Raw genomic sequence first — 20,324 nt, forward strand, 5'->3', positions numbered from 1 at the left:
ACCTGAATACGCTACCTTGTTAACAGGATTGATGGGTGTGCGCCCAGAGTTGGTGTGGAGTCTCTGCCGTTCTCCGTCCCCCCGGCCAGGGGACCTCTCCCTCCTCACGTCCCCCAGCCGGCCAGGGGAGCAGTCCAGCCGGGGGTCCATGGCCCTCCCGGGAGATCTCTCCAGCCGGGGGTCCATGTTCCTGGCGGGGGAGCCCACCAGCCGGCCGGCCAGCATCCTGCCGGGGGACTTGTCCCTGTCCAGGCGGCCAGGGGACCTGTCCCTCCGGAACTCGGTGCGGGCCTCCCGGTAGCGGTGGGGCGTTCCGGGGTCCAGCAGGCTGTCCGGCACCACGGGACTGGCCGCCAGACGCTTGGAGATGTGCTCATTGTAGGAGGGGGGGCCACGCTTGTTAGGGCTGTGGGGGGAGGAGGGGGCCAGGAGAGGGACAGGGGCCACAGGTCAAATGTGGGAGGGCTCAATGAGGTGGAGATATGAGCAGGAAGTCTTCTACTGCTGCTATGGTCATTTTGTGAGCTTAAGAGCAGTAATGAACAAAATGAGATGGAAACTTTTTATTCATGCAATGTAACAATATTCAAATTAAGATGTAACAAGTAGGTACATTGATTTATCCAAAGCATGGGTTACAGTTTGTTGGGTAAGACTTTCTTAATTTTACTGGCTGTTATCATGGAATATCATGGAGTGACTTGAGAAACTGAGAGGAAAAATAAATGAAGTCCACTTAATTAACTATGACAGGTTACCACTGCATTCATGTTTTATACATTTAAGTTGTGGAAAAATATATGACTACACCAAATGTAAATCCAGTCAGTCTTAACTGACTGGATGTGCTGTGGACATCTGAACTCCTCCCTGCCTCTCATGGAGAAAATTGTCTACAGTTTTCCTTCACAAAGTGTCTCTTCAAACACCTTACAGGCCAGACTACACCCAAGCAGAATCCATACAGTAAGAGCCCGCCTACAGAGAGCTTGTCCACTCCCTACTAAGTCCCATTGTACCGAATTTGGTTGCAGTTCCACCATAGTTCCACTGGGAGTGATCACGGTTGAGTGCAGAACGAATGGGAGTCTATGGAGCTAGACGGCTAAAATTAGTCTCTTTCGCATGATTGTCGTTGAGAAATCTCAGATTTGATTGTAGTTTTTGTTCAACATGGATTATAGGTCGAAAGTTGAATGAACGAGTACTGATGTCCTTTCGATTTCTTACAGGGTGAGTCGTTGTTGCCCATAACACGCTAGCATTGTGCTAATGAATGCTGATTGGTTAGTGAAGGACTGACTACGACCAGAGATCCCGCTTGATGGCATCCGAAGCAGAACCAGAATGTCGGAGCATTAGGAACATTGGCAACAACATTAGCAAGCCAAAACTCTTTCTAGCATGTGTATTGACAGGGAGAGCCTAACCTGTCAGCTGTGTTGTCCTGAGAGAAAAGTGGAAGTAACCAAAGCTTGCCGTCAAGCAGTATCTCTGGCCGTACAATGTGTTTGACGTCATTGAGATTTCAAAAGGCTTTTTATAACTTAAATTTGTTAACACCCAGCAGTGTGTGTTTTTTTGCCTGCCCTTTTCGAATTCAACATTCAAATAAATATATCCTGAGAAAAAGTGGATTTTGAGGGGTATCCTCAAAATCCTTAGACCTCCATTCATTCTGCACTCGCTCGTTAGTGCCCTCACATGGAACTAGAGTGGAACTGCAACCAGTTCAGAAGTCGGAAGTTTCCCGAGAGTGGCAGTTCTCCATATATTAGACATTCTCCGATACAGTCTAAGCTTCACAGACTTCATGGTCGACAACTATGGTATGACTGCTCTTGGTTTATACATGTCAGCATGACTGGCAGTCTCTGGCACTTCACATACAGCACATGCTGAAATACATCATGGCTGAAAGACCATCCTTGGCTTGGGCTTGCTCCAGGTTAAACAAGTACATCTAATCCCACTGCCCAGTAGAGTGGCACCGGTCAAACTGTGGCTGTATACTGCATCAGAACTTTGATATTTACCTTAACCTGACCAGTACTCAAGTTAGCATTGATTTGATATTATTTTGTGGCGCCCTTCCAGTTGGAACACATTTATCAAAGCAATTTTAGATTGTAACTACAGAAAATGTCTTATGTATCCCTATAGTTTGTCAGCCATCGTGCAGTAGTTGGGCAGCTGAACGCCCTGTGTAGAGTGTAGAGTACTAGTGTGTAGAGTGCTAGTGTGGCTAATCCCAGGCTGGGCCTGCCTCCTCAGGGAGCTGCATGGTACGAACACGCCACCTACTTGTGAGCTTCGCCATCACCGTCTTTGGCCGCAGCCATTTGGAAAAAGGCCAAATTCAGAGCTGCATTTGCCAATGATTCCTGTAGTGAGTAACCATTTGAGCTTCATAGATGGGAAGGTTTCATAATTCCATGAGAAGTCAGAAAGAATAGAAAGGAACCATGTTTTATTCCCAAAAATGTTTTTACTTTAAAACAGGGGCATCTTATATGTATAATAATATAATGTGCAATTTAGGTGTTTGAATGTAGTAAAAAGCCTCAGGATTTATTACAAATGAAAAACGCGCTCTTCCTCCTGCAAGGAAGAAAAACCAGCAATGTTACTGCACCATTTCAGAGGCATGTGCCATGCACATGGCATCAGGTAATGAGGGTTTATGTGTCTGGGGTTTGGAACTACTGGATTGCAATGTACATTTAAATTAACTGGTATTTTATATACTTGTGCATGGTCTGTTAATTATCACAACCCCGAATGTAATTAGAACCACAGCACTTCTTGATTATTTAATGCTAATAATTTGAAAAAATGAAGGTTTAGGTTTATGAGGCTTTTTCCAAATTGCTCATTACTAAATCATCAGAAAGTAATATAGTAAACATTTAACTGGAAGCTTTGAGTATGATTTATAATCTTTTTGTCTGAAATTCCGTGTCTGTGCAAACTTTCATGGCAAATAAACATCAATTCAAATGTCATTTTATATTATATTAATGATAACATTGTATAAACCTGTCACCAGTGGCACTAAGAAGAATCATGTTTTCACCTTCATGCCAAGCAAAAAAGAAATACAGTATGTATAGTCACCACAGAATGCAGTCAGTGCCACCCTTGTACTTAATTAACAGTCTTTCCCATTTAGAGTGACCTTCCTTTGTGAATGACCAGAGTACCAAACTCCTGTGTGCCTCCCGAGTGCATAGTCCCCCCTGTGTCCTGTCTGATGCTCCCAAAACACAAGCAGCACTCCTACTGAGTCTCCCTGACTGCTGACCACCTAGAAAGGAGAGGGCGAGTGACCAGAGTCGAAGAGAGGTAGTGTGTAGACAGGGAGGGAAAGGGAAGGAGGGAGAGACGGAGAGAGAGAGACAGACAGAGAGAGAGGGAGGGAGGGCTTACCTGCGTCCAGAGCCGGTCCTCTGCAGGTCTCCGGTGTCCTGGGCCAGGTTGCCCTTGCAGCAGATGACCCTCAGCTTGTTCTGGTAGGAGGAGGCCAGGTACACGGCCCCAGAGGAGATGGCTGGGCCCAGGTAGCGCGGGCTGGGGATATCCAGGTGGGCGTACGAGTGGGGCCTGTACAACACACACACACAACCCCTCAACTTACTGACACCAAAATAAACTGTTCTTTCAATTAGTGTCTCAATCTCTACGCTGAAAGTGATCCCCTGAATGTAGTTTATACGGAATTTCAAACGAGAAATGATTAACATTTGTTTTTGTTACGACAGTATTGTATGTCGACTTACATTTCAGGTTGCATGTCATGCACAGGGTTGTAAAATTCCTAGTGTGTGTTTCAGCGTTGACTGTGCTTCAAGTAACTGTGCACGCAAGCTTTCTTAAAAGGATATTCAACATTCAACTTATATTTTCCCATCCACTAAATTCTGTTTATGTTTTGTTCCAATTTATGGTATCTGCAATCACAACAAAGAACGTAAAAGCTCTCTGGTCTTACCCTAGAGCAGCATGGCCCTGGATCTCAATCACATCCAAAGAGTTGAAATAGGTTACAAACAAGTAGGGCTCTCTGTACGCTGAAAAGAAAGAACAAAAAGTTTAGCTTTGTTTTTTTTTTTTTATGCAAAACCCACCTTACAGAAGATACCGAATATTAACATAAGATGCTCGTGTTGTTCACACTTTGTTTCCATAAGCAAACAGTCATAGCAACATGTTATTAAAAAAGTTAATCAAACTGATGACAAACCAAATGACAGAGGCAGACGACTCCATTTGATGTCTTCACTCCGACTTCTCCGGCCATACGAGTCCACAAACACGCCAAATTCTGGAGAAAAAGTATTTGTTTACAATTTTGTAAATAAAGTTCTTCTAAAGTGTACCGGTAGTTTCTTAGCCAGCAGTCCAGGCATCCGAAAGGACCAGGGAGTCTCACCGTGGAAGCAGAGCAGGAACTCGTCCTTCTGCGGGGCCCTGGTGACCTGGATGATGGAGATGGGGAAGCTGTGGGAGGACGCGGCAAACACAGCCGAGGCCAGGGTCACATCGTTCTTGTCCAGGAACTCTGGGAGCAGGTGGGACACCAAGCCAATGAATATCACAATTACCAAGGAACTATGGGTTTGTTTTGTTTGTAGCTTCTTTTTCTTTGCTTTTTTTTTGGTGCAGAGGCATGATTGTATTTCATTTTGAAGAATACACTTGAGTGTTTATTTTTATTATTTGTATTTATATTGCAATTTTGATTGAGATGATCATTTATAGCCAAGACATTTCCTTTGACGGCCAAGACAGTGCAGTGCTAGTAGCGAGTAGACTGCAGGACAAATTAGCCGGTCAGTTTGATCTGAACCTATAACGAGTTTAGAAAGTTGTGTTAGCCTCTGGGATTGCATCATTACTTACATTTAACTACCATTTACTTGGTCCGGTATTTAACCGTGTATCATTCTCCACTACCCAGTTTGAACACCGTAACACAATCTGCCTGGCGCATGTCGTTTATCTCTCCGTGTTCACACTTTTCTGCTCTTTCAGAACTTTAAGAATTTCCTCGTCGCTGTTGATGTCTTCATTATCATCTGGATTGTAAAGCTCTGACTCCTCGATATCGCTCATTTTGAAGATGACGTCAGAGGGCAATAAGGATCCGTATCAGACCGGCGAGGAAGTCAATACGCGGCTGGCATGACTACCCATTAGCCATCAGAACGCTCGTACTGTCGTTGCCATATAATAAGATGTATGCATGCCTCTCATTGTAGCCTTTCTACTGTGCTGGTGCCATCTGGTGTTTCCAATGTGCAACTGAATCTTGAGTGTTTGAATCATTGACTTCTTACAGTCATTGGTTCGTATCCACGGTTACGTGAGCTCTAAATCAATGTAGTTTATCATGGAAATACATAAAAGGAAGTTTTCCTACGTTTTAACATTTATATTGATACCTAATGTATTTAAAGATCAAAGCTCTGTTGCAGTTCTAACAGCTATGAAGGTAGCACTTAGTGCTACCTTTATATGTGTTGATTTTGACATTGTATGTATCCAGGATTTGCTACTTTGTGCTTGGTTTTGATCTCATTTCGGTGCTAGCTAGCTAGCTTTACTTTGATTGTGTTGTTAGCAAGATTCAGTATTTGTCTTTATAAATGGGGATAGGTTAGTACGTTGTGAAAAGTGTATGTAATATTATTTATGTTATTTAGATGTAGACCGTGTTGTGAGTTTTGTGAAGGAATTATATCTATACTGCTAATCCAATGCTGCTACAACAATCAATACCTCAATTATATAAAATGTGTAATGCTTAACACTAAACCAAAATCTTAGTGTGATAAAACATATATCTTAAAGTGATCAAATGGTTTAATTAAGTTTGCAGTGAGTCTATGCAACAGGATGATTCTGGGTCTGTATAGTGAATAAAGTCATGCTGAAATGGAACTCTGATGTGTGTGAAGGAATGTGTGAAGGTCAGCACACTGACGTGGGAGGGACGTTTGTGATGCTCAGGGACTGGTGGAGCACAAAGGGCCTCTGAGTAAAAGTGTTGGAGAGATAAGGTGGTTGGAGAATGTTTCTTTTTGCTCATGCAGAACGAGTCCGAACATCTGGTCTGAGACACCTTTGGATACAACACTCAAACCCCCCCCCCCCCCCCTCTGGGGGGTACAAGACCTGTCTCCCGAGGACAGGGAGACAGAACTTGGACTGGGCAGAACTCTCTCTGATCTCTGTCACAACCACTTTCTCCACGAAGGCCTTCGTTTGATCTATTCTGAGACTGTTTCTGTGAAGCTGCTGTAACAGACGTGGTCTAGCAAGTTCCGTCAGAGGCACTGTCTGCTCTGACCAGGAGTTGAACTCACCACCTCTGACTTCCCAAGCACCACCACTACCAACTACGCTAACGAAAAGTGAGTGAGTTTCACCACATACCTGCTACACTGCATCATTGATTGATTCACTGTATTAGACACCAAGAACATTCTGGTGGGTTGTATTCATTGTTGATTGCATCATTTCTTATTAATAAACTACAAAGAACTTAGTCCGGCATTTAACTTGTATCCTTTTCCACCCAGTTTGACACACCGTAACATTCTCAAGGTACCTACTCCAGTTTTGTGAACTTTAATTTGACCGCCCTGGTGAGCAGCATAAAGATAGTGTACTGTATCCTGTACATGCTGCAGCGAATCCAATCCAAAGTTGAGTGCTCATAAACATTCTGTGATTTATTTTCTATGTTGTAACTATCCGTTTTTAAATATAAAATGAGAAACATGCTATAGAGTATATTAATATTATTGGATCCAAAACTTTGCAATTCCAATCTAAAGTCCTTTTATTGTTAATTTACTTGTAATGATTATTGTGTAGTAATTCAGGGTTCTTGCAGGTTTCAGTAAGTCAAATTTAAGACATTTTAAGACCATAAAGATTGCAATTTAAGACCTACACAATGCATTACCCAAAAAATATTTAAATCAAAAGACATTCTGAAAAAAAAACTAATTTCTATGAATGGAATTGAAATTGAATATTTTTGGGGCAAAGTTTGCAGCGAGCCTTGTACCTGGAGCTGGGTACTGCTTGTAACCAACACCGGAAATCGCTGTGATCTAGCCATAGGTGCGTTCGACTTCATGCAGCGCCGGTGTCGTCTGCAGCTGGCTGTGGCGCTGCATGGAGTGTGTCCATGTCTAACGCAACTCATGTCTCGTTGAAAGTACTTTCCCATTTTCCACACATAGCCGAATTTTAAACTCTGAGGAAGTGGAAGCGCAGACCTATTTTGCATGCAGGTATTGCAGTTATCACGGGATTTATAGTTTTATCACCGCGTACACCAATAGGCTGTCCTCCAGAAAGAAATACAACAAACCGAATCAACGTTCTGAGGGCAGCGTTCTGCTGGTTTTGTTTGTAGCAAAGACTCACTTTGTGGGCTACGACTCAATACTTTTTTGCTACCTTGCAATAACTTTCTGCAGCCTGCGTTTCTGGAAATTAACGAGGGTAAAACCTTCGAAAAAAAGACCCAACTAAATGAAATCTAAGACCTCGGATGAAAATATGGACATTTTTAAGACGTTCTAAGGCCTTAAATTTAGAGTTCTGAATTTAAGACGTCATGTGAAAAAAGGATCCAAAGACTCGTAGAAAGACCGAGTCGGGAAATGAACGAATCGGTCGTTTCCTCTAGCTACCAGTATAGAGCATATGCAGGTCACGTGAAAAATGATCCAAAGACTTGTAGAAAGACTGAGTCGGGAATTAACGAATCATTAGTTTCCTCTAGCTACCACTACAGAGCCTATGCAGGTCACGTGAAAAATTATCCAAAGACTCGTACCCAAAGACTGAGTCGGGAAATGAACAAATAATTTCTGTTTACTTGGACGAGCCTATGCAACAGCCCCGATGCGCAACCACGAGAAAATTTACGAATCACTCTTTGAGAGGACTCGTTACTCCCGAGTCCTTGTAAGGATTCGTTCAAAATGAACCAATCGTTCATGAATGACACATCCCTACTACACAGTGTTGTGCACGTTCATACCTCTCATGAACTCGTTAAAAGTTCAGTTCATACAAGTAAATATGAATCGTTCACGTTCATAGTTCACCATTTAAATTCTGAACGCATTCATAGTTCAGTTCATTAAATAGTTGAAATGTGGAAATTGAGAATGAAAGACTTGTAACTTGTTTTTTAACACACTAGCCAGCTTTAGTTAGATTTTGTTACCTAGCAACCTAGCGTTGCTTGTTTGGTCTACATGTGTGGCAATGAATCATGGGTAACAAAGTGCAAAGTCAAGTTAGTTGTTTTAGGTTAGGCTACATAGCAAACATTTTACGGGGACTGAGCAACGACATGGTGCAAGCATTAGATTTAGAGTCTCTCCTCAGGAAAACATTCTGTAACGTTTTAGCTAGACCTCAGATAATATGAACGTGTTCACCGTTCAATTTATTATTTGTCATTAAGTTTCGTTCAATTCATTGTTCTCATAAAAATGAACGCGTTCTTTTGCACAACACTGCTGCTACAGTAGGCTATCCTCAGGATTTGCAAGCTAGCTAAACTTATAATATATCTAAAATAATTTTGTGGACAAAACAATGGATTCTGCCACTAAATGAGTGACTTGGCTTTATTTCTGGACATACTATCCACAACCGAAGTGTGTTACACAATGCGGCAAGATTGCCTATACTATGCACTGCTCCTGGTACCCAGAATGCCCTGCGGCAAGCTGAAGCTACTAAGTTAAGTGCATTAGCTTAGTTAAATAAGCATTGTTTGAAGTTCTATTGTTGTGGTCGTTCTGTTTTGATATGTGTAATGCTACGGTCTATGGTTTAGATCATTTGATGGGGAGTCAGATGGCTGAGCGGTGAGGGAGTCGGGCTAGGAATCAGAAGGTTGCCGGATCGATTCCCTGCTGTGCCAAATGACGTTATGTCCTTGGGCAAGGCACTTCACCCTAATTGCCTCAGGGGGAATGTCCCTGTACTTACTGTAAGTCGCTCTGGATAAGAGCGTCTGCTAAATGAATAAATGTAAATGTAATGAATAAATGTAATTTGAGTGTTCACCCTGATTGGGAATGTTGTCTCGTTGTATCGCTATCCAAGCTGTCCGCAGCCTCAGCATTAACGTGCAACTGATCTATTGTGTCTGTACAACGGTGACATTGTTAACGGTGACATAAGTGCAGCTTAGTTAACTTATAAAGTGCGGCTTGTATTCCAGTGCGGCTTAAACTCCGATTTACAAACACAAATTGCACATTCTGACGGGGTGCGGCTTGTACATGGCGCGGTTTATTTTCCGTAAAATACGGGAGTGATTGGAAGGGTTACCTGTCTGTCTGTCTACCTACCTGCGTGTGTAACAGAAGTTGTCTTGCTCCGTCAGAGGTATACGGGACGTTGTTCGCCCCTCACTGGGGTCGAACACACCACCTCTGACTTCCCAAGCGTGACCACTTCCAGCTACGCCAACAAAAAGCTTGCTATTTGTTGATGCGGGTGGCCTGTTATATACTTGAGGAGTGAGTTTAACCGATACACACCGGCTACACACGCACTCTGCCCCTCCACTCAATTGCTCGTTATTGTAGTTTTGTGGGAGTGGCTTTGAAGGGAGGAGGTGGGATTTAAGCAGACAGAAATTAAAATAGCTAGCTTCACAAAACTTGCCTACCCTTCCTTTAATCATATGGGCTATAATTATTTTGAAGAAAAAACAAATTACTGAGGATTTGGGCAGAATATAGATACTGTGCTGTATTCTGTATTGCTGCAGTGGAGCCAATATGAGTTGAGTGCTTATAAACATTCTTTAATTTACTTTCTAAATTGTAACTTTCCTTTTTAAATAGAAAACCAGACACAGAGTATGAGACCCAATAGAGTATATTAATATTATTTGTAGTGGTGGGCATATATTAATTTCTTAATCTAGATTAATCTCACTGTAATCTTGAAATTAATCTAGATTAAAATGGCTCATTTGAATTCCACGGAAGGCATTCGGAATATGCGTGCAACCCAAATAATGATTCAAATTAAGTCTTGCCTCGGTTGCACTCAAACATAGTAGTTTGACGACGACTCTTCCCCTGCGCTACATCAGTGCTTGGCACGGCATCTTCCGCATTAGCTAAGGGATGCTAGTTTAGGTGGTATTTGAGACTGGAATAACTCCTACAGTAAACTAATTCTGCATTGCACAAGGTGCAAACAACCTTAGTCTTGTCGAGGTTTCCATTGGGAAGCTTCTTAAAAAGTTTTCCCTGAAGCAAACCCGGCGGCTTCACAGTTGCATCCATGTTAGCACGTTACGTTTGAAGTGGTCATTTTATACACAAGGCATACACACAGGTTCGAAGACTCATTCTTGCCCCCTACAGTGCAATTCGGCTAGGTATATATCCGCGCTAAAATATCAAGGTGAAAGTCATCATAGCTTGCGAAGTATAGACCCAGCTCCCAACCCAACTTTGAGAATTGATTAACGGCAATATTTTTTCATCGCCCGATAAGAGTCTCATGTGAACGCAGCACGTTAACGCCGATAACGGCCCACCACTAATTTGCAATTCTAATCCAGTCATGTTATTGTTAATTGACATGTAATGCTTATTGTGTAGTAATTAATCATATAGGCTATTATTATTTTGAAGAAAACGAAATTACTATGAGGAGTTGTATGCCAGAGATTGTTTTTCTCAGTGTTGCTTCTCCAGTAAAAATAACATTACACATGCAAATTGGACATTATGTCAGACAAGAGTTTTATATTATAAGATTTTATATGTGAAAGCCGAGTTCTCATTAGCTTGAAACTGTTTCTCCCAGATCCCCTACTGGCCAATCATACTTGATGATGGGCGGAGACTAGGGATGGGCGTGGTTAATCGAATATCCGAATATCCTAAAGTAAGTTAGTATTCGAATACTTTTTTCGAATACTTATGAGCATAGTTTGATTTAAAAAAAAAAGTTTTATTGAAAAACCGTCGCGTCATGTTGTGAATTCTAATAGTTGTGACGTTAGAAAATGATGAAAACCATCAAAAAAGGTAGGCTACGCCTGCGTTCTGCTACGAGTCTCCTTTCATTTCATTTGGCGCTACAAGAAGCATAGTGTCCTGGCTAAGCAGTACCACGCAACAACCTCAGTTCCTGGGGTCTATTCTACGCCGGCCTGCTTGTAAATCGACTCCGTACTGGCCTCTCCCCTGAGCATGTTTACATGCTAATTCTCCTGAATAAAAATGTGTATGGCTAATGCAGTTGTGGCTTATTTATTTTCTTACCAGTAGCCATGTGGAGCTAGCGTAATCGGTTGTTTATGTTCGCAATGTGTGGTGGCGCACCGTATCCTATAGGATTCCGGTTCCAAGTTAATATCCAAGTTAATATGCAATATTTCTCCGTGTGTCTTTCGTTTTTATGGAGGATAGCCTACCCAATGTGTTTAATTTAGTCCAATGTAGCCTACTTTTTATTTCACATAATAATAGGCTTATCGCTTTTCCGCCAAATTTAGAGCCTACGTCTGAAGACGCAACGTTTTTTCAAGTTCATTGACTTTTCGTCATGTTAATAAATTGATCTTTCATTTGTTTTCTTTATTCAACCCTTATTTAATTTAATAGTTTAACAGTCCCAATTATTGCCAGAATGTGCGGTGGTTCATGTGTTTACTGTATGCTTTGCGTCACGTCAGGCTAATTACATAACGGAACCACATTAATAAAATAGATTATCCGGATATTCGAAAATAATTTCGGATACTATTCGAATAGTGAAATCAGTTAAAATCTCCATCCCTAGCGGAGACTAGACAGGAGTTGACACCTTAAGGCTCCAGAGACACTACATAGACTTAACCAGAGAGACTGCAGTGAGAGACTCAACTATAAAGAGACTCAACCAGAAACAGCAGTAAATAGACAGAAGATCAACCAGAGAGAAACAAGCTTCCAGAGACTAGATACAGGATCCCTACAGCTGTGACCTCTGTGATAAAACCTTTTGCCACGCTGGCCATCTCAGACGTCACCGCAAGAGTTGCTCAGATCTACAGTCCAACATGACAGGACTTAGGAAAAATACTCTACCTGTCTGAGGACATTACATTATATCCACTGCAGGGCTCCAGACTAACTTTTTTTACTAGGAGCACAGTAGCCCCTGACTGAAAATGTTAGGAGCGCAAGCAGAATATTAAGGGGCACACCTTATATTGACCTGCAATGCATTTATTAATGTAACTGGAGAGGGTACAATTCAGTGGCAATTGTAGATCCTTTTTAAGAGTGCTCAAGCACTTAAGAGTGCTCAAGCACTAATATTTTCTTAAATACATTGTTTATTATCATTTGATGCTGGTAGTTCATGAAGAAAGGGACATCCTTAGTTTTTTCATTCAATATTTTGCATAATAATACATAAATGTATTAATTGTTATCCAGTGAAATTAAGGATTTATATTAGCAAGGGGGTTATTAGCACTTTTGCAAGGCACTGTATTCATGTCACATTCTCATTGGGGGCTGAGCACCCCTAAAGGTTTGATCCTAGAATCGGCCCTGCAACGCACCACATAAGCTTGAGTTTAAATACATTATTTAATGTGACATTACGTACTGTACATGCAAGTCTTAGCTAAATGACTTAAATGTATGATGCACTTTTCGATCAGTCCTCCGACACCACAACACGATACTTGCCGAGTATAACAGCGCAACAGCTCAAACACAGGCAGGGATACAGTAGCAATGCTAGTGCTAAATAAGTATTTAGCTGCTGGGCTCCATGACGCCGGGTAAGAAGGACTTGTGAAACTGCTCACCAAAAGAACGAAGGGGCACCCACTTGTCTGGCAGATTAAGACATGTTCGTAGGAACCTAGCGAAAAATATACTAAACGTTCCAAGACTTTTAGCTAGGTTTATAGGTACCAAGCGAAAAATAGCCTCAACTTCCTAGACTTTAAGCTACGGTACTAATGCAGAAGGAAAGTTGATATCGCTGTCTTACTAGAACGTCGTATCTATGCGTTGTTGCTAACGTGTGCTGACATTGTGCACACTCAATGAATTCAAAATTTGTAGGTCGCACATGCGCGAGTGCTTGCAAAAAATGCTCGCACTTTCTCAAAAACTGGTCGCAAAATGCGACCATTTGGTCGCAGTCTGGAGCCCTGCACTGTACGTCACGCTACATACAGCAGATAGTTCACATAGAAAGTTTAGTGTTAACTGTTTCTATTTGACTGTGATAGGCAAGTAAGTGTTGATGAGAAAAAAATCCCACTGCATCAAACCTTGAAATTATAAAACTTTTTATAAAACTTGATATCAAATATCACTGCATCAAAACCTTGAAATGTATTGTTTTTCTTGCAGTTGAGTAAACTCATTGTTTAAAATAAATGATATTTGTTTATATATACACACTGTAACACAAACTGCCAATGAGTTCTGATATTGATTAAATATAACCCTATGGATCTTTTAAATTGCCCCCATCTATACTCCCAAATACTGTGGTTCAATGACATGCTGAAAAGCATGCTGATGCTTTTGTAATTATTATTATTATTTTTTGTAAAAATGACTAAGTAATAAGTACAAAATTCAGTAAGGACAGACATGTTTGATGAACAGTAACACAGCTGAAAGACAACCTGTCAGACACATTCATTAGCACACTATTACCATACTGTAACCAAGGCAAGTGTAAAGTCTAATCCCTGATCCCCAACATGTAAAAGCATTGGCTTCCATTGTTTTCAGCATTTGAAATGAATTGCATTGACTTTGGCTTAAAGTTGTCAGAATTAATGATTAACTGCACTACTTGCTGTCTTACCTTCCAGTACATACTGTTTCATCTCAATCTCGTAGAACTTGTTGGTGCCAATGATAATGCTGTAACCTGTGAAGTGGATACAGCTACAAGGCTCTGACGTCTCAATCTCCTACAACAACAAGGAACATATGAAAGATTAAATAAAGTGATTCATGAAATGGGTTGGCGTCTAAGTATCTAAGCCTGCTGTGAAGCTTTTACAACACTTGTAATGGGAGCTACATTGGAATGACAGGCAAACATGATTAACTTTCACAGGTTTATCTCTTTAAATAAACACGAGGTGAGATTATGTTCCAGAACCATTTTTGCATCTCAAATCTTGCTACAGTTAAAGCCTTTTATGACTGAGTCCAAATACTGTATCAATCATACAGATCTTCTAGGCTCCAATTATCCTGAGCCGTAAGTAGAACTTATTATTAGGTTTATGGGAAAAACGATCAAAAGAATTCAAGCAGAATTGTGCATCTCAATGCCTAGATGCTGGACTTCCTTTTGTGCAGTCAAAACAAACCTTTCTAATGCAAAATTTATTGAGGCTGTCGTTATAGCGTAGGATGGTGATCTTGTTGGGCATCGCAGCACAGATACACGTCCCATTGTCAATCTGGAACAGAGCGAAAACAGCATCAGGACACATCACATTCACCACGTCATTCAAATCATGACATCCCATTATGAATATAATCAATTATAAGTCATCAATGAACTGGGTAACACAGTGTGGCATTGATCTACATCTATGTATATTATATTTTGCTAATCATAGAAACAAAATTAACAACATAACTAACATTAAATACAAACTGAATTTGTTTAATGTAATATGAAACTCCATTATTCAATTGCGAAATTCCAGTAGGACTGAGGCCAGCTTTGTACAATCAAGTCTTAAACTACCGTGGCAACAAAACCCCCGGACAGTGTCATGTCCTTGTGGCAGCTGTGCAGCGGCAGCATGTTGAGGTGAAACGGCCGAGTGCGGCATCCCTCACCTTCCCAGAGGAGAACAGGTGGCATCCCTGGACCGTCTCAAAGACGTCGGGGCTGAGTTCGGGCTGGGCGGGGAGGTGCGACTGGGACAGTGACTGCTTCACCTTCTTGATCTCCACCAGGCACAGCGCCCGCTCCTCTCCTGAAGGGGAACACAGAACGACGTCAGGTCCGGGGGGGCTCCACACGCGGTCCTCCCCAGAGGGCCTGAACTCTACTCACTCCCTAGACCAGTGTTTCCCAACCGGGGTGCCGCGGCACCCTGGGGTGCCGTCTGATGAGAGCAGGGGTGCCGTGTAAAAGTAGCGGACTGGCCATCGGAAGCATTCCCGGTGGGCTGAGACACTTCGGGCACTTTGCGCCATAAGCGCTCGCATGGACTGGGAAACTCCCTAACTTGCATTACATCCAACAAAGAATTTGTTTTTTACATAGGGAGGCACTGGTAGCAAAAACGCTCCTGAAGGAACTCTTATGTACTGGACAGAGCAGTAGAGTAGTTCATTTCATGAAGGCACGCCCACTGAAGAGCCGTCTATTTCCGATTTTATGCGAGGAAATGGGAGCGGAACATCAGAGCTTGTTATGACATACGGCCGTTCGATGACTGTCGCTATCTACAAACTGAGGGAAGAGTTAAAAACGTTCCTCAATCAGGAAAAAACAGATATACAGAGTTAAGTCCTTTTCATTGGGGGGGGAGGGGGGTGCCACAACATTTTGAAACCTTTCTATGGGTGCCATGACTGAAAAAACGTTGGGAAAGAAAGAACCTCAGACAGGCCCAACAATCCGTTTGAGAAAGACCCCAAAAAACATTGAAACAAAAATGCATTTGAGATGATTGTTGGAAAAATTGAAGATGTAACATATTTATCCTGTATAAGAATGATTCTGTGTTCAGTATTACTTGGGTGCAAAGAAAGGCCTAACCCCAAATCTGAGCTGTGAGTAAACATTCAAGATCTTATCTTGGGGCTGAAGACTAGAAGATGTTGGGGGTTTGTTGGTTTTAATGAGATGCTGTGTGACAAAGACTATAGATGGAGACTCTAGGTCTGGTGACCATTTGTTGACACCTTTTGTGAAGGAGCTTTTACGACATCAGGAGATCCTGTTGTTGTTGTGTTTCAATCAGGGTTGATGTCGTAAACACGCACGCACTCTAACACGCACGCACACACGCCTGCGCCAGGTCTATGCAAGGGAGCCAATGAAGAAGAGCCATGGAACATTTGCATGCCTTTGTCTTAACCAATGACTGTAAAGAGCGGTTCTGCTTAAATAGCTAGCTAGCGCAACATGCTAGCGAACAAACTTTGTAGCACGATGGCGTGTGATGTTTTTGTCTCCTTGTGGGCCGGCCGCAAGCAATAAAGCTTTCTTAAACTTGTTCACCGACTGACTGTGCAATGCTTGATAGGTTAATATTTCTGACAATGATCTTCTGAAATAAATTGCCAGGAGGAAATGAAAATCATGACAGTCTCATACAGACAGACACCCATGGCACACTTGGTTTTGAGGAGTTCCTAGTGATGACATGCACCCAGGCAGCCCTCTACTGACCAGTGATCATCAGCAGCTTTTCGTGCTCGTTCAAGATCTGGATCTGGAAGACGGACGCCAGCCCCGGGATGTGAGTCAGAGAGTTCTTAATGACGTTCAGCGCGTACAGGCCCTCCTCTGAGCCCACCAGCACTATCTAGGGAGGGGCAGAGAGAAGGTCTTAGATCGACAGTACCATCACACGAGCACAGATGTTGGCCTTCAAGTTAAAAAGTGCTCCTAAATGACCGTCCGTGTTAATACTTGCGTCGACGGTATGTGGCTTTCCCAGGTATATTTTTGTACAGTTGTGTACGATGTAACGTTTCCCTTCAAAATGGCAAAGCTTGGTTGTTGACTCGGCTGGTGGCAGAACAGGGAGCAGCTTACTGTGACTGCCTACCTGGTCGGTGAGGGGGAGAGTGCAGTTGATGTCCAGACGATCGTCTCCCTCCAGCTTCAACAGAGAGTTGCCCAGTAGTTTCTGACAAAGGAAGGGACAGTGAATCACAAAGAGGCTAGGAGGTGTAAATATTTCACTTAGACTGAGGTACATAGTTAAGTAATGTCGGTGCAGGTAACAGTGCACCCCCTCAAAAAAACTTGTCTCATTGGATGACCGCAGCCAAACCCCAACCCCAAACCCAACCCCAAACCCCCTCCACCTTGAAAACACTGTGTCATGCTAAAACTAACCCCTGAACTCCAGCATCTACATTTCAATAGATCAGCTAAATATGGGCCTTGAGTTAATCCTTCCGTCATTCTTTCCTGTAGCAAAACACCACCACATACTCTGCCCTCCTTTTTATGGACTCCTTTACTCTAGAAGTAACTTCAAATCCAGCCTTTCCTCCTTTGCCAGTCGATTTATGCACCGCCAATTTAGTTTATGCACCGCCAATACCTTGATTGAAAAAATATGATTTGCAACTATACAACCTCCACCCCAAAGGAATTTGTTTTCCGAATAATAGAAGATTAATGAAAATACCAGTCATTGTGAAGTCATTCAAGTTTACTATAGAGGGGAAAAGCACTATACAACTCTAGAAACACAGAATGCTGACTGCACCAGGTCAACAAGGAAGGCTCTTGCCAAATGGCTAAGAAGTCCTATAACTGAATTTACAAAGACAAGACGGTGTACATTCACTATTCACTAGTGAATGTACTATTCCCAGTTCACTATTTAGAAATGAACTGGGCCTAGCATAACAGGACTTGTTAAACCAATAGGCCTACGACTTATGGTCTTAATCTGCATTAGATGACACCTGTATCATAACCAAGTCGATAAACCCAGGAATTCCTTTCAACTTCATGATGTTTCCACAGTAAACTGAACAAACTTGATGGGCGGAACTTCCTCGGACACAAGCAAGTATTCAAAAACACACAACTGCATTCATGCCTATTAAAGTTATGAGATGTGAAAGAGGTTGCAAATCACATAGCCAGCTGACAAGTCCTTCAATAGGACAAAATGATCAAACAGAGTTGGAACTTAATACAGAATACATGCAAACAAGTGTGCAGGGTAACAACAGTGTCTTTCCGCCCTCTTCTCTGCTGCATACATCACTACCATCACCCCGTGATACAGTCCTGAACCCTGAAGACCGCCGCTAGAAAAACACTTCATGGTGCTATATTCACTACGACACATGAAGAACAAGCTTGACAAATCCAACCCCTCCTTCGATGACGTACATGGGTAGGTTTTGGTTTGGCCATCCGTCATGTATTTAGCAGTTCAAACTGTGGCTTGTAGTCGTAAAGTAGTTCACAGAGTGTTGGAACAAACATGAAAAATCCAACAGCGTATGTTTGTATGGATGGATGTGCTGCTAGTGGCAAATATGCATTTCAGACATAACATGGGCTGGTGTGGATGGGGGGAGAAGGCACAGTCCTAGGAGCAGCTCCATCACTACATCTGGCTTGGGCTGCACAGCTGACTGGTGTGTGTGTGTGTCTGTGTACCGTAACACTGGTGTGTGTGTGTCTGTGTACCGTAACACTGGTGTGTGTGTGTGTCTGTGTACCGTAACACTGGTGTGTGTGTGTCTGTGTACCGTAACACTGGTGTGTGTGTGTGTGTACCGTAACACTGGTGTGTGTGTGTGTGTGTACCGTAACACTGGTGTGTGTGTGTGTCTGTGTACCGTAACACTGGTGTGTGTGTGTCTGTGTACCGTAACACTGGTGTGTGTGTGTGTCTGTGTACCGTAACACTGGTGTGTGTGTGCATTAGTGATTAGCAGCACAGGACAGGTCAGGAAAGCTACAGTTCTGTATTGTACTGTTAAGCAAGTATGTATGTACAGTACACAGTAGGGTTACAGCCCAGAAGGTTAGTTAACAAAAGTGACATCTTATTATAATTATTCTTTACAAAAGTAAATTCTTGCTCATTGCTACACCAGTGTTTTCTGACCCTGAGACATCTTTGTAAAATGGGTGTGTGATGTAGCAAGAAAAAATACATGTATTAAATTTGTATTCCAAATATTGTAATATAATGTATCTGTATTAGTTTGGGATGGGTGTGCGCGTAAACAGCATGCTTAGTCCAAAGTGCCCCAAGCATTAGGCTTGTGCAGCTATTTACCTGGACCAGAGGAGAAAGATTCTTCTGTCTTTTAGGAACACCTCCCTACAATATGATTCATACAATACAATAATATGGGTTGACACACACACACACACACACACACACACACCATTCAAACATAGACAAGTAGACACACTCAAACACACACACAAAGAAACCAAAAACAACAACATAAAATAAAGATGGGCAGACCATGCACAGGGGAAAAAGTAGGGATAGAGAAAAGAGAGGGAGAGAGAGAGACTATTATGTTGTGAGGGAAGAATGAGACAGTCTTTATCTGGGGTTCCTGGTGTCTGAAGACTTGGCTGCTCCTCTCTCCAAACATGACTAGCAGCACAGTAGTCTCACTATCGCCGACCCTCAATGATAAGTATTCTGAGTTTTATTCACCATACCTATCTATTAGTGGATTTAATTTTCTATATTTTATTTTCAATAAATATACTATGCATTCTATCACATTGTTTCTTGTTTGGTATTGTGAAGAGGGCGAAAACAATTATGCTGAAAGCACTTTGAATTCAGGAAATTTTTTTGTTGTCTTTCTTAATGTTGTAGGTGACAGGCACTATAGTGTCCATACTACAGAATCAACTCACCGCATCAGCATCAACCTTCTCCTTGGAGCCACGGCTGCCAGCCACCACTGACTCCAGGACGGCCACCCAGCGCTGCTTGTCTGGGAAACTGGGGGCCATGAAGAAGAGAGACTGGCCCGGCCAGCAGGTGGTGTATGGGTGAGACTCCAGCTTCAGGATGTACGGGATATCTGCACGGGCACACGGCGTCACGACACGGCGTCACGACACGGCGTCACGACACGGCGTCACGACACGGCGTCACGACACGGCGTCACGACACGGCGTCACGACATGGTAGATACGCTCTTTAACAAGGGTCAAGGTCCCATAGGAAGACCCCATGCTGTGACTTCACACCCCAGCTGATCAGAGAACATGACCTGTAGTCCTAGAAGACGACCTTCCCAATATCATGACTCCTGGATGTTAGAGGCAAACTGTGAGTGCATGGGCACTGCAGTTGGAGTGCGAAAAGTACTTACTTCTGAAAACGGAGGGGGAACTGCTGCAAATGTTGGAATGGCACCTCCCCTAACAGATGTAGTCTTACTCTTTTATAAAACTTGAGAGCCCTGTAATGTTATTGTGTAGATGGTGTCATGATATGTGTTGTTGTGTAGATGGTGTCATGATTTGTGTTGTTGTGTAGATGGTGTCACGATGTGTTGTTGTGTAGATAG

General features: G+C 42.5%; 1 protein-coding gene across 3 annotated transcripts in view; it reads right to left on the bottom strand.

Moving 5' to 3' along the window:
- cita (citron rho-interacting serine/threonine kinase a) overlaps positions 1-20,324 on the bottom strand; it is a 61,336-nt gene that overhangs the window by 1,603 nt on the left and 39,409 nt on the right. Inside the window, exons 37-48 of one of the 3 annotated variants that reach the window (XM_084704431.1) lie at positions 19,663-19,832; positions 19,058-19,102; positions 16,847-16,927; positions 16,465-16,600; positions 14,898-15,037; positions 14,417-14,509; positions 13,900-14,008; positions 4,433-4,561; positions 4,244-4,324; positions 3,992-4,070; positions 3,430-3,603; positions 16-406 (exon numbers count right to left, since the gene is read on the bottom strand). In XM_084704431.1, the coding sequence (XP_084560557.1) occupies positions 16-406; positions 3,430-3,603; positions 3,992-4,070; positions 4,244-4,324; positions 4,433-4,561; positions 13,900-14,008; positions 14,417-14,509; positions 14,898-15,037; positions 16,465-16,600; positions 16,847-16,927; positions 19,058-19,102; positions 19,663-19,832 (1,628 nt within the window). Of the gene's footprint in view, positions 1-15; positions 407-2,468; positions 2,602-3,429; positions 3,604-3,991; positions 4,071-4,243; positions 4,325-4,432; positions 4,562-13,899; positions 14,009-14,416; positions 14,510-14,897; positions 15,038-16,464; positions 16,601-16,846; positions 16,928-19,057; positions 19,103-19,662; positions 19,833-20,324 lie in introns of those variants that run through there. The other 2 variants (XM_084704429.1, XM_084704430.1) reach the window with 2 other exon arrangements.

Source organism: Hypomesus nipponensis, chromosome 9, assembly GCF_054491055.1.
Source record: "Hypomesus nipponensis isolate SF chromosome 9, ASM5449105v1, whole genome shotgun sequence".
Taxonomy (NCBI): domain Eukaryota; kingdom Metazoa; phylum Chordata; class Actinopteri; order Osmeriformes; family Osmeridae; genus Hypomesus; species Hypomesus nipponensis.